Genomic DNA, 14,400 nt, shown 5'->3' on the forward strand with positions numbered 1-14,400 from the left:
TGAATAAAATGGGGTTTTAAATTTCTCTCTCTCTCTCTCTCTCTCTCTTTCTCTCTCTCTCTGCCATCCTTAGTCAGCAATCACTTTATGGACACATCATGAACCTTTTTTTCAAAACAAATGTCTAGCCACTAGCCACACCACTCCATCCCCCCCAAACCCCAAGGTCACAGACATTACACTCAATATATCAAAGTTGTTTTCCTTCGTGTTTCACATCACATCAGTGTTTTTTATACAGAAATTTAACTAGGCAGTGGCTAATGCACAGGAAGTGGAAAAGAGTGCCAAGAAGCATAACAACAAAATGAAAAGGAATTAAAGCTGACATGAGATTGTGTAAGATGTACTATCACAAACAAGCCCATGCATTTTAAAATTATAACTGAAGGCAACTTGTAAACAAACATGCAACTCTCTCTCTCTCGCACACGCTCAGTCACACTCTTCCTCTGTATGTGTGTGTTGCCTGCGTGGCAGGACACAAGCAAATAAAGACGTCAATGAGCATGTGTTTGTGCGGTGCGTCCATGTCAGAGAACAAGCAAGCATGCGTGGGAATGGGTGCGTGTGTGTGAACAGTTACGTATTTAATTAAAAACTACCCCAACACAATCGATCTCTATGCTGTGTTATATAATTAGACCATCGCATACAGTTGTGAGACCCCTTCCACGCCTCTCTTCCTTTCCTGTCTCTCTCTATATATATCTCTCTCGAATCATTGTACACTGAACATTCCGGGACACAGTTTCAGACGGCAGCGCACGTGTTAGATACAAAAATACAATTTGCCAACCCTTCGTCAGAAACGACGCGTCCATTGGACTGGGATGATGTCACCCGCTGCTCGAATCGTACCTCCCCTCTAGCTCCCCACCCCCAAACACACGCTCACACACACACACACACACGCACACACACCGACACGATACCGTGCCCGTTTTTGTTTTTTATTTTATTGTCTTGCAACAAATCTCGTTTTTTATTTTATTGACTACACATGTATCCCCCATAAATCTATGTTATTTTTAAATGGACAAGGAAACACTCAAAACTCAGGGCTTAACAGATGAGTAAAAGTACCGCATTTGTTCAGTCTCTTGCATCCCAATAGAATATAACAGCAGATCTGCTACATGTCTGGAAGCGATCAGCAGAGTTACTGTGAAACAGCTGGAACATCTTCAATTCAGATGACATGACGACATGACGGAAGGGTACATCTCAACGTAAGTGGGCCCACTGTTTTAGTATTAATTTATTGTGGTGTTCGTTTCGTTTTAATTTAATCATCTGGCAGCATCGACAGGCTGCATGTTTGCAGATGTTTTTAGCCAATGCAGTGGAATTGTGTCTATACTCCCGGTCCCGGAAGGCGTAAAAATAATTGAGTGAAATAATGATGCGCTTGTTACTGTAACACGTAAACAATAATGTCGGTGTATGCGTATAAAGAAACATGTTTACAATGGGCTATATGTTATATTACTGTGCCCTTCCAGAAAAATATTCAAATTAAGTTTTAGTCATTCATTGGAGGTTTCCATCACCAACTTGGCCGGAAACAATTTTCCACCCCGAGGAGGCTGTCTGAGGTGATGCCTCGAACCGCTGAGGAGCGTGAGAAATACAAGAGTCGCATTAATTTTTAACGGGGCTGCAGAAAATTATACTCACCTCTGTCTCAGCACCAGCCCCCTCCGTCCGTTTCCCCTTGGGTGGCATTTTCGGCAGTACTGGCACAAATATACTATAGTATTCATAAATAAATAACAACTGAGGTGAGGGGATATGAAAGGCTGGAAAAGAAGGGTCTTTGCGGCCTCTCAGTCAACAGCGCAGACGAGTGACATTTGAAATCTGGACCCAACCGTCTTACCTACGCACAGGGAAACGGGGTAACGGACCTGTAGGCCTACGACTGAATAAAAACAATGTGTTATTATTATTATTATTATTACTACGTGTGGCTGTTGCTTGTATTATGTTTGCGTTTTCCAGTCCCGGTATTTGTGTTATAGTACCCTGTGCAGCTGCGAAATCTAGTGATTGTGGTTTAGTGCTATTATTTAATCAGTCAGAGGAACAAAGGGCGCTCCTGCTGTCAGAGATATGAACCCCCCGCTTATTCTCAGCAGGGGTACATGTATATAGGCTTCAGGGAAGACGCAGAGACGCACTTATGTTATTTAATGAGGAACGTTAGTTTATAGTAATTACTATTTTAATCTACTGATTGCTACTGCTAGCAGGCCCGTTTTCATCAACATATTTTGAGATCGCCGTTATGCACAGTAATATGTTAATAAACTCTCACAGAGTATATACAGTATGCTCCCTATTGGACTCATGTGTAGTTTTTTTTGTTACAGTTGAATTCATGCTTGGCGTGTTAATGTGTTCTCATTTTGAGAAGCAGTGAACTACTATAGTTTTCATAAATTTCATAGACACTAGACAAAGAGTGTATGTGTGAAACATTCAGCAATACATGTAGTAGACAGGCAACCAGAACATATTCGTTGTCTTCCCTCTAGTCTTGCAGTCTGTCTCCTAGGCTACTGTGCTCCTGCCCTGCCACCCACCACTCACTGCTGCCTGTGGTCAATAAAAAAACACCATCCTTCCAGCAAATGCATGTTTACATTAGTGGTTTTGCTGTCACGGATGTACTAAGATGGCTAATGGCAGGAAGAGTCTTCCATTTATATGGAAAGCCATGGAGTGATGCAAATGGCATACTCTAAAAATATCAAAAATGAATGAGGATCTATTTAGGTATGTGTGGTTGATAGTATAGGGCTGTTGAAATATGAACATTCATTAGCTGCTGTAGAGGAAAACGATTAGCAAGCTATAGACAACTGTTACTGTAATATTGGTAATACAAATGGTATTGATAATAATACATTTGTAAAATCCATAACAGGGCTAGTAGAAAATTGTGCTACATATTTGTTATTGTAACCATTTTCGCTTACACAAATAAATCCCAATATTTACTCGATGTACTGACCAGCCCCTCGATGTATGTACAGCCTAACTTGTATGGTTAACAGGATGTTTGTTTGTTTGTTTGTTTCTGAAGAAGTTCTCTTTGAAATAAGGGACAGAGAGGTCAAGAAATAGAAAAAGAAGTCACATTCTGGTGAAAGATACAAATTATTTTATGGTGCACAGAGGAAAAAGGGAAACACTTTAGATGTCTCCATGAGAATGATACATTTTTATTTCTTCAATTCAACTGCACACACAGCAGTGATGAATGCAATACAACAAGTTCATCAAATTTGAGTCAGCTTGTGCAGCCTGCATAGTTGATGGTGAGTTCTCAGTGACCCAGATTCATTGATGGTGCAAGTCAACAAGACTTATTCACATTCACATACACACACTCTGAAGGGCATCAACAAACGTACATTTTAGCATACAATATACCCATTCTATGCTTGCTTTTTGTTTCTAATCAGTGAACAAATGTTTTCTTGTGATGTTCTAATAATGCAACATAAAATGTTGACTATAATGAATAAAATGTGCGCTATACTTACCCTGAGGTCTGGTTTTTTGCAGGCTTATTCCCCAACTATCTACTGATAAAGTGTTCAGAATAGAGTTTTACACAGTATGAAGAAAATCTTTTTTTAAATCTGAAGGGTACAGTTTGGCAGAAATGAAATGTAAAATGTTTATGGTGCAAGATTTTTAGCAACCATTAACAGAACACCAGCATTAGGAACGTACAGATCTGGAATGCAGTTAACAACATATTAATCTAGATTTTTTCTCATATTGAATTTATTTCAAATAAAGACACATATTATCAACCTACCCAATGGGTTGATTTGTCTGAGTGAATTGATTGATAAAACAATATTTGTAGAATAATGAACTGATTCTTGAAGCAACAGTTCATTTAGGAAATATGTTACAAGTGCACAGAACTGACTGTGATGAAACAGACATGAAAAGTAACAAATGAATGGATAGATCAATGCACTAACATAAAATAAGTGAAATGACAGTCTTCCTGAAAATGTCGTCACAGAGACGCAGAGCTCTCATTATCATCGTCACTGCCAGCACTTTGCTATCTCATGCCATGCTTTCTTTTTTTTGGATGCGTTGACAGGCATGTGCAGTTATTGAATAGTTTCTCTGTTGCCACATAAAAACTCTTCCTAACTCTCCTCTTTCTGTCTCTCTTTTAAAGTAGACTTTACTTACATGACAAGAGAAATGAAGTAGTCTCTCCCTCTCTTTTTCTCTCCCATTTCTCTCTCTCCCATCTCTCTCTCTCTCTCTCTCTATATCTCCCTGTCTGTTCTGCAGCTGAGCCCCAGATGCCTCCTCTCCCTCTTGACGAGCGTATTGTGGTTATCCAGCGCCCTAAGAGTTTGCCCCTGCGTGCGGACTCCCCCCAGACCACCTCTCAGCAGCCGCAAAATACCTCCACCAGGAGCGGACTGCCACCTCCCCCCACCCAGCCCCAGGCCCAATCCCATCCCCACCCTGGCTGCTCCTCCTCGTCTTCCTCAGAGCGGAGGCGTAGGTCCTCCCGTGTAAGGAGATCCAAAGGGGAGCGAGGAACAGCTGTCAGTGGCAATAGTGACACCCTTGGTCACAGTAGGCACAGCGATGGGACAGTGACATTGGGGTCTGGTCACAAGCACACGCACACAATAGATATTAAGCTTTCCCTGGGGACAAACGGAGGAGCTGGGGGAATTGTCCCTGGGAAAGCACAGGGAAGCAGCTTGAGCCGCAACGGGAGTGTGAAGGGGAACAAGGATAAGAAGGTTTCTTTGCACCTGGATCTGGGGCAGGGGGGCAGAAAATCTGGGGGGACTTTAGGAAAAGAGGGAGGGGCAGTTCAGCAACTGCAGAATCATCCCCAGAACAAGAACAAGACTCAGGCCAACAGCCACCATCCTCAAAACCAGCTGTCTGTGCCTCCAGGGGGGGTCTTCGGGCTCGTTCCAGCTCAAGGACAACATCCAAAGCTCGGGAAGGAGAGAGACCAGGATGTGGCTCTCCAGTCATACGCTGCAGTAGCCAGCCACCCATCCCGGGCCTTCAAAGAGGCACCCTGCACGGGTAACAAAGAGAACTCCAAATTGGGACCAACCCTCCACCCTTCCAACTCTCACTGCCTACCCCACCAACACTGTGCGCCTCACGCGTCGGTCCTCAGTGCCCGCTACCCTGCTCTCTCCCCCCTCTTTTCCCAGCCCCAGCTGCCGTTCCACCACCAGTCGAGCCAGCCCCGCCCGTCCCGCAGCCGGGAGCGACCCCTCCAGCATGGCCCTCCCACCTCCCGCAGCTCCTCCAGAGGGGGCGGCTTCCCCAGCCCAGACCACACTTGCACTCTCAACCTCGCCCACCCCTTCAACTGTGGCTGCTGGAGGCTGGTGCGCTGCAGTGGCGGAGGGCGATCTGCCGGGTGCCGTGGGGGTGGGATCGCCGGGATTGGTGGTGGGGGTGGTGGTCGAGGGTCGAACTCCAGAGTCACGGGCCTTAAAAACTTTGCAGGCTGCCTGTCTGCCTCTTCCACCACCAACACCTCCTCCTCCAACAGCACAATGTCCGACTGTCAGGCAGGGCTCCTGAGGCCCCTAGGCTGTGCGCCTTGCTCTGGTGGAGGAGCGGACTTCGAGAGCCCGGCTGCTCTCCGCAAGAAGCTGGTTGCGGGATGCCTCCCGTGCGCGCCACTGTCCTCGTCCGCCCCCCTCCGTGCCCTTCAGAGTTGCGTGGCGGGCTGTAACCCCAAGGCCAGCCAAACGGGCAGCTCCACCTGCAGCTACTGCAGCAGTGACCCCATCGTGATTGCCTACAACCCTCGCGGCGGGAAGGGGTCCGGGGCAGGCCGAGGCACGGGGGGCGCGGACAGAGGGGCGCGCTCGGCCGGGGTCTTCTCGGGCGACGATGACGGCTACAGCGTGCGCACCATCTGGCCGGAGGAGCTCGCCCGGAAGATGACCCGCTCAAAACCCCTGCAGAACCGCGAGTACGGCGGGGCGGGGCCGGGGGCCAGCGGTACATGTGACGGTCACGGGCGGAGCGGCGGCGACGGGACCAGCCCTGTGATCCTGGACTGCCGGAACCTTCTGGAGTTCACCCAGTCCCAGCTGACGGACCGCGCCGGCCGGCGGCGGCTCCAGCAGGGGAAGATGGCCGTGCTGGACTTCATCGGGTCGGGCGCTGGCCGGGACGCGGGCCGAGAGTCGCTCAAGAGGCTTTGGACCAAGGGTGGAGAGTCCGGGTGTGGGGATTCCAATACGCTGAACGGTGACGCGACACTCCCCTCTTCCACGTCTGCCCATTGTCCAACTACACACTCCCCACCTCCCTTTTCTCCCCCACCGTCAGGCCATGCCACCCTTACCAAGCCTAAGGCTAGGGTGAGGGAAAATGGACACTCGCCACCCCCCCACCCCCTTCCTTCAGCACAGTCACTGCACTTAGTCCTAAACTCCCTCAACAGAGAGCAAGATGGGGAAAACGGGAAAGGTACGTACCTCTGTGTGGTTTTCTGTGATGTCCTGACCTGGGTAGTGCTTCAGTCTTCAAGAGAATCGCAGTGCTTCCGAAGGTTGTGTTGCTGTGTAATCGGACACCACAGAATTGATTATCTATCGGTAGTATTACCTTTGAGGGGATGGTTAACTTTCTGAGGTTTTTTGATTTTCTGTCGTATTTTTGATTGCCCCAGTTTTTGTGCGTGATGATGGATTTATGATGTATGACCAACAGCAGTCAGTTCTCATCAGAGCCTCAGCTCTTTTGTACTCCTTTGTTTTTGTGGTTTTACAAACAAGCTTAAGATCGGCAAGGTTCTATAAATGTTTATTTTCAGTGCTAAATTTATCCTTATTCTGACAATCCTTCTCACTTCAGTGCTATTTTTAACATTTTTAATTGTTGACGGACATTAATGTTACTTTGTCCCAAAAACTGTTATTTGACTTACGTATTGAACAAACCATTTATAGGACATTGAATCCCTTGAAGAACATTTTTGTCTCACGGGACCTTCTGGTTAAATAAAGGTTTAAAAAATCTCAGAGGCCAGGGTTGTATTGCATGCTGTTCTCAGTCTTTCTGTTCTTCTTTTTCATTCTTCATCTGTTTAACCCCCTACCTCCCAACACCCTCTCTTTTAAATTCCCTGGCTTAAGTACCCTGCTCACTCTCTTTCCCGATATAATAATACTGCAACGTTCGGTTTGCTAAAGGAGCCTGAGGATAATGAGCAGGCAATTAAAACTGCAGCCCTGGAAAAAAGAGATGAAAAAATGAGAAAAGATTACGGGAATGTGAATGAAGATGATAAGAAGCAGGATTTTTAAAAAATGAATTCATTTGGGCTTTCTCTGGAAAAGAGGTCACTGGCATTTAAGTCTGACAGTGGAAGATTAAGCTGCTTTCTCATTTTAAAATGGCAAAGCATAGAAATCTACGGTCAGCAATTTAGTTTTGTTTCCCAATCCGCCTCCATTATGTAACTCCTTTTGCCTACACCCTCACTGAGCCCTTCTCCCCAGAGCTTTCCCATTATAACCTGTACACCATGGTCAAAAAGGCATGCATATGAAGTACACTTTTTTATTTTTTATTTCACAGCTTCCATTTTAGTTCTTTGCAAAATAAAAAAAACATATATTCTTGGTGCATTTATTTCTCCCCTACCACATCTCTCTGTCTCTCGCTGCCTTTTAATCATTTTCTTGCTCTCTTAGTCACTCTTATTACTTTCACGAAAAACGTAAAAGCTTTTCTATTGACAAAATGAAATTGCTCACGTTTTCCTAACGACCATTTCCTTTTGCTCCTTCTGCTTTTTAGCGTACCCCTCTGAGCCCCCCCTGTCGCTTCCGCCCTCCTCCTCGCTCCCCGCCTCCCTGTCGGACGAGGGCGTGATGACCCCCGACATAGAAAACGCGGCGCTCAGCGCCATCCTGCCCTTCCTCTTCCTGGGGAACGAGCGAGACGCCCAGGACCTGGAGCTCCTGCTGCGCCTCAACATCGGCTTCGTGGTGAACGTCACCACCCACCTGCCCCTCTACCACCTGGCCACCGGCCTGGTCCGCTACAAGCGGCTGCCGGCCACGGACAGCAGCAAGCAGAACCTGAGGCAGTACTTCGAGGAGGTGTTTGAGTTCATCGGTGAGTGCTCTCTGTGGTACATGGCGGCGGTGGAAAGCGGAGGCTTGTTTTCAGTTTTCCTGTGCATTCCCTTTCCAAATGTTAGCAGAATGTCAGTGCGGCGCGCGCGCGTGTGTGTATGTGTGTGTGTGTGCGTGTGTATGCACTGCAGTCTAGTTTTCCCTGTGGCAACCACAGCAAACAAGGCTGCTTTTTCAAAGCCAGCTATTTTTATCTTTCAAATCTGGCAGCTGACGGTGGTTTATTTTTGTGGTTGCGGATGATGTCTGCCCCTATGTTTTGCTTTGTGCGCGCGGGTGATCGCATCTCTTTTATGTCTGAAAACAATGTGGCCCGGCAGAGGAAGACAGAAATAGATTGCAACCATGCTTCACAATTTAGTGCTAATAGAGTGATAATGATGATAATTTTATGGGAATAATACAAACCATTTTCCTTCCCTTAAAAAAATCATTTTCATGAAGTTTGTCATTTGGATACATTTTTGCTCTTAATTTTTGCCATTAGTTCACAGATACACAGGTTAATCTGTGAGACAGTAATAATTTCTGGTTGCCAGAGAGAAACGAGTAAAAGCATTTAATCAAAACATGTGCAAAGTGGAGGCTGAAATTCAGATTGTGTTCACTGATGGGACACTGCCCTTCTCCCATCACAGAGGAGGCTCACCAGAGCGGGCGAGGGGTGCTGGTCCACTGCCAGGCGGGCGTGTCCCGTTCGGCCACCATCGTCATCGCCTATCTGATGAAGCACACGCTCATGACCATGACAGACGCCTACAAGTACGTGAAGAGTCGGCGGCCCGTGGTCTCGCCCAACCTGAACTTCATGGGGCAGCTGCTGGAGTTTGAGAGAGACCTCAACTCGGGGGTCACCCCCCGGATCCTCACCCCGAAACTGAGCGGCCTGGAGACGCAGGTCTGAGAAGCAGGTCTGAGGACGCGGAGGGGTAGACTGAAGACTAGAGTTGGCATGATGAAAGGAGGGGAGGAGGGAAGGTGTAGGAGAGGCAAGTGGCACGGGGCATCTCCTCATTTACACAGCTTTGATGGTTTGATGGAAAACCTGAAATAAGGAGAGATGAGTCTGGCGGGTTAGAAGGAGAAGGGAGTGAGAAGATGCTGACAGAAAGGGACTTGACCTACTCCTGCATTGATTACAGATTTTGGGGGTGGGGGATGATGCAATGGAAGAGAATGAGAAAGAAGAGGAGAAAAGAAACTTAAAAGATAAAGAGAAATGGTTGCTCTTGGCGTTGTTCTTCCAACAATCAGATTAAATGTGTAAATCTTTTGCCAAAACAGTTTTTGAAGAGGAAATGTTTGGAAGAAATCATGGCTGGATGCAGTAAATTTATTGGTCCTAACTATAAATGCTAAGAAGTGCCAAGTGTTAATGATGGAAAAAAATATTGTAATCCTACATGTTGATATAGTTCTTATAATCTCATGGTAAAGTATAGTAGATTATTAATAAACATGCCAAACAGACACACACACACCTGTCGAGTGCAATTACACATTCCATACAATGCAGACATGTACTAGGCTGGGGATACACATAGCAAAGTGCCATACTACTCTGAGTGCTTTGGCATGCCAAACAAAGCTATGCTAATTCTGATAGCTGATTGGGGGGATTGAATGGAAGCCTATTAATGATGAAACCCTTGGGTGCACTGGGAGTGTCAGTATTTTGGGGAGATGTGCAATAAAGCTGCTAGCTGAGGATTCAGCAGCAGAAGCAGTACTGGTAACAGAAACAGTGTTTAAACAGTACAAATGAGTACATGTGGAAAGAGAAGAGAATTGCAATTAATTTAAGTGTTCCTGTGTTTATATATATATATATATATATATATAGTTAGTGAGCGTTATAACATGCGGGACACACATATGATTTGGCTCTGTACTGTACAATTTTTGATTTGTAATCAAACAATTCATATGTGGTTTAGTGCAGCTTCCCAGATACAGATTACAGGGTGTTTATTATACATTTTGGTTTCCCAATGTAGAACTTACAGCACTTTTCATGTATATTCATATATAGAGGAGGGGGGCTATGAATAAAAAGTGCTGTAATTTCTATATAGTGAAACCAGAGTGTATAAAAATACCTTTATAATAAAAGCTGTGAATCTGAACTTTAACCAAATGTAAATTGTTTGATTACAGATTACCCATCTAAAACTGTGGAGTACAGAGCCTTAAAAAATGTCTTTGTTCTAAACGTTATATATATATATATATATATATATATATATATATATATATATATATATATGTATGTTGGTATATACTTTGAAATACGGCATTTTACTTGTTGATTGATTCCTTATTCTTGTTTATTTTGTGCTGTACTTGTTGTTTTCCTTGAAACCTGTCCCTGAGATGTGTGTTTATATATATATATATATTATATATATATATATACACATAATAGGCAACTGAGGTAGTGAACGCAATGGAGTATCCATGGAGAAGTAATGAACAAAGAAAACAGATTAAAGGCATCTTCTGAAAAGAACCAAAATGCAGAGAACAAAGAGGACAAAAAATGATCCCGACCATCATTTTCACTTCATTGACCATAGACAGACTGAGATTATGAAGTTGCTGACTGCCAGTCTCTGTTTTCTTGTTTATCTTTCGCTTTTACCATGTATTCACCTGCAGTTCTTTCTTCCCTTTCAACTTTTTTTTATCTTCATTGACATGTTATTGATCTGGAGAACCGTAGCATTATTGTGAGTTTATGTATTGTGTAGAAGAAGAACACTGTTACCGGGATCACACTGTTGAAACTCAGGATTAGACACATTACCTGAATGCTGTACAATATGTGGGATTTGAATGGCATTGTGGTCTGACAATGAAAAGAAACTATGAATAATACTGGGTGGACAGAGATGAGGGAGAATATTTTAATGGATGACATCAGAGCAATGGAATTCCATTGAATGCCAGAGCTTCCCAAGACAAACCTAAACTACTTCATATGGCATTTACCATACCTTTCTAATTATATCTTCTTTCTCCACCTCAACCCTCTCTCTCTTTCTATTGCTTCAACTGTGATGTATATTATTCAATACTATGCATTTGTATTTTACATTCTTCCATTTTAATTACTTAAGAAATTGTAGCTTTATAGTTAAGTTCACTGTGAATTACACTCTTCCTATATACATTTCTTCCAAAAAATTCCAAGAAATTGGTGTTGGTGTTAGAGATGTCTGTGAGTTGGATTGCTCCTATAGACATTTCTGTTACTTAACTTCACTCCTGGATCATTCCTTCATTCTTACTAACTTGCTGACAAATTTTGGACTGAGTTTGCCTGTCCTCCTGAAATGGAATCAGTTGTGGTCTCCTTATTTCTTATCAGATTTTTTTATCTGACAGAGGACAACTCTGCCACTGAACTGCAGTCACAGATTTATTAAACCCTTACTACTTCAATGATTTGTTTGAACACAGTTAAAAAATACAGTTTCAATGAAATGAACAAAGTCAATAAGATGGAAAGCACTTACAAATGTTATGGAACTGTACATGCCTTCTATATACCCAAACTATACACATACTGTACTCACACTTATCTGAAATATACTGTATATAAAGCTGGCAGTAACTACTGAATTGGAAGGTTAAGGGTACACTTGATCTGTGCCCAGGGTTTAGTATATTAATTAATATTAGTTTTTAAAATAGAAGACAACAGTGGAGATATTTGATGTACTTGACCTTTTGAACCTGATACAAAAAGCAAACAGTTTCTTTGATGATCAGTCCATTTTTGTTTACATATTTGAACCTCTTTCTGCCCATGCGTGAGGAACAGAGTTAGGAACCAAATAAGGAAGTAATGAGAACAGAAATTTCCTTGAGTGTTAATCTCAGTAAGACAGTATCTTTCAAACCAATGTAGCAGCCAATGAAAAAGTTAAGGCAGTTTTTTTTTTGCTGTTTTATTATTTGTCAAAAAAAAACTTCTGTTTGACTGTTGCAAATGTATGATTTAACCCAGTTTATGGTAATTTCAATATTGCACCACTACCCCCTGGAATTCATACAAGCAAAAGCCTTTTGTGTATTCATGAACAGAACTTGAAAAAGCCTAGAGCATGTTTGCTATATCTCTACTGCTCATTTTGGCTTGTGTGTGTTTACGCTGAAATCTTTCACTGTGATTCCACTTTGTGTACACTAGGACCCTGCAACAGAATTAGCACTTTTCCATAGTTATGTCATTTAAGACCTTGTTTAGTCATAAGCATGTCCATTAAAAGGTACTTAATGCTTACTTGAGTTATTGAATCTTCACTTGGAACAAGCATTGAGTGCTTGATTTTTTCTTAGCTACAAACATTTCTTGTTTGTAGCTTAGAAAATGAAAAAACTTGGAAGCAAATTTTCTCTAATTAAATCTAAATCTCTTCCAGCTTTGTTTTGCACATGAAAAATCAGATCAAATACAGATCCCTGTGTGAACGTATTCTGACAGTTTGTAAATTTGTGAAGCCATTCATGTACATGTATATCCATTTGAGTAATTAATGCTTGATTTTTTGATATCCCATGGCTGGAGCCAAACCATGAAGTGAATTGAACAGAAGACAAATGGTAATTGACAGAAGACCAATTAGTTAGAATGGACAAATTCATGGAAAATCTGATGAAGTGGGAACACCCTTACCCCCCCCCCCCCCCCCCCCATTTGTGCTTCTTTTCTCCTGTATGACCCCCCCTTGTCCCACCTTTCTACCCAGCTAACACAATACTGTGTGTCCTCTCAGTGTTGCTGTGGTGTTGCATCAGTGTGAGATTGCTAAAGTGTTAATGACAAATTTGTGTTAGACAGTTTGCTAATCATAAAGTCAGGACACCAAATGTCACATGGTCTGTTCTCAAGGCTTGCTGCTTTGTACTTTGGTGTCCCCATTGTGGTCTCGTTAGTCCGGTGTGTACAAGACCCACTGGAGTTCTGTGCTCTTGTTCAATGGTAACAGTACAACACAATGACTGGACACCCATATATTGACATGCCTGTATGCACATGTACTGTACACCATTGTGTATTTCATTTTTTTATATTTATGTATGGGGTGCTGGCTGTTTTGTTTGCAAGGTTGAGCAGACCTACTCTACGTATTACTGTGTGAGAGACTGGAGATGCCGCAGTGAAATCACAACACTGACACTGGTGATAAGGAATTACTGTATATGATAAGAATACTGTACTAGCTGAACAAAAAATGTGCAGAAAAAAAGCATCTTTAAAAAGTTGAAATGAAGTTGGCTGATGTTTAAATTGTCTTCCCTGTTTTCTTTCTGGGAAATCTGCATCAACAGAATAGTTTATTAAAACAATTTTGTACATCACTTCTGTACTGCATTTCTTTATTTGTGTGAATGGATGCTGCAAACAGATTTCAGTGTGGATTTGATGATACATTTCCAATCATTTGCAAATGGAATGTGTGTATACTGTGTGCATGTGTGCATCTTTATATATCAAATATAAATGGCAAGGTATATAAAAACATACATATACACAAAATAAAGGAACTTGAAAATAAATCTATGTATAGCAGTGGTCTCCAACCCTGGTCTTGGAGAACTACAAGTGCTGCTGGTTTTCATAGTGACTCTGCACTTCATGAATTCATTAGAGCAGTTGATTACACAGTTAACTCAACTCACCTGGTGACTTGGGTCTCAATTGGGTGCTGATTTTAAAGTGAAAACAAAAACCAGCAGACCCTGTAGCTCTCCATGACCAGGGTTGGAGACCACTGATGTACAGCATAACAATAAAGCTAAGCATAACAGGCAATACGGCTATACATTAATGAGCAGTGCTATTGCTACACAAGCTGCAGTATTTCAATAAAGCTGGCTGTGTTAGTTTTGGAAATTATTGGGCAGCTAAAGTCAATGCACTTGACAGATTATCATTGACTATTCACTGCTTCCTCAGTCCCCATTTCATAAGCGGGTAATGTGGGGTGATATCCTCCCTCCCTGGGGCATGTAATCAATGGGCAATTCTCCATCCAGTGTCCTGACTAGGTCTTGCATGTGATAATGACACAGGCCTCAACCATACCCTGGGTTCAGCTGCATGTGTTCTGCACTTCTGCCCTACAGTATGCCTAGCACAACAGCACAAGAGAGGGAGACAGAAAGTGAGAAGGAAGGACAGAGCGATGGGGAAGAGATATTG

General features: G+C 43.2%; 1 protein-coding gene across 1 annotated transcript; it reads left to right on the top strand.

Annotated features, from left to right (window-relative positions):
• The first annotated feature begins 880 nt into the window (after positions 1-880).
• Positions 881-12,123, top strand: LOC118222487 (hornerin-like). The gene is made up of 4 exons (XM_035408120.1): positions 881-1,232; positions 4,336-6,513; positions 7,849-8,169; positions 8,828-12,123. The coding sequence occupies exons 2-4, from the start codon at positions 4,347-4,349 to the stop codon at positions 9,091-9,093; spliced, it is 2,754 nt and encodes a 917-aa protein (XP_035264011.1). The 5' UTR covers positions 881-1,232; positions 4,336-4,346; the 3' UTR covers positions 9,094-12,123.
• Positions 12,124-14,400: the final 2,277 nt, after the last annotated feature.

Source organism: Anguilla anguilla, chromosome 3 (assembly GCF_013347855.1).
Source record: "Anguilla anguilla isolate fAngAng1 chromosome 3, fAngAng1.pri, whole genome shotgun sequence".
Classification (NCBI taxonomy): Eukaryota; Metazoa; Chordata; class Actinopteri; order Anguilliformes; family Anguillidae; genus Anguilla; species Anguilla anguilla.

Coding starts and splice junctions, on each gene's coding strand:
- LOC118222487 (XM_035408120.1), top strand. CDS start 4,347: ATGCCTCCTCTCCCTCTTGACGAGCGTATTGTGGTTATCCAGCGCCCT. Junction 6,514..7,848: donor AGATGGGGAAAACGGGAAAG/GTACGTACCTCT, acceptor TCTGCTTTTTAG/CGTACCCCTCTGAGCCCCCC. Junction 8,170..8,827: donor GGAGGTGTTTGAGTTCATCG/GTGAGTGCTCTC, acceptor CTCCCATCACAG/AGGAGGCTCACCAGAGCGGG.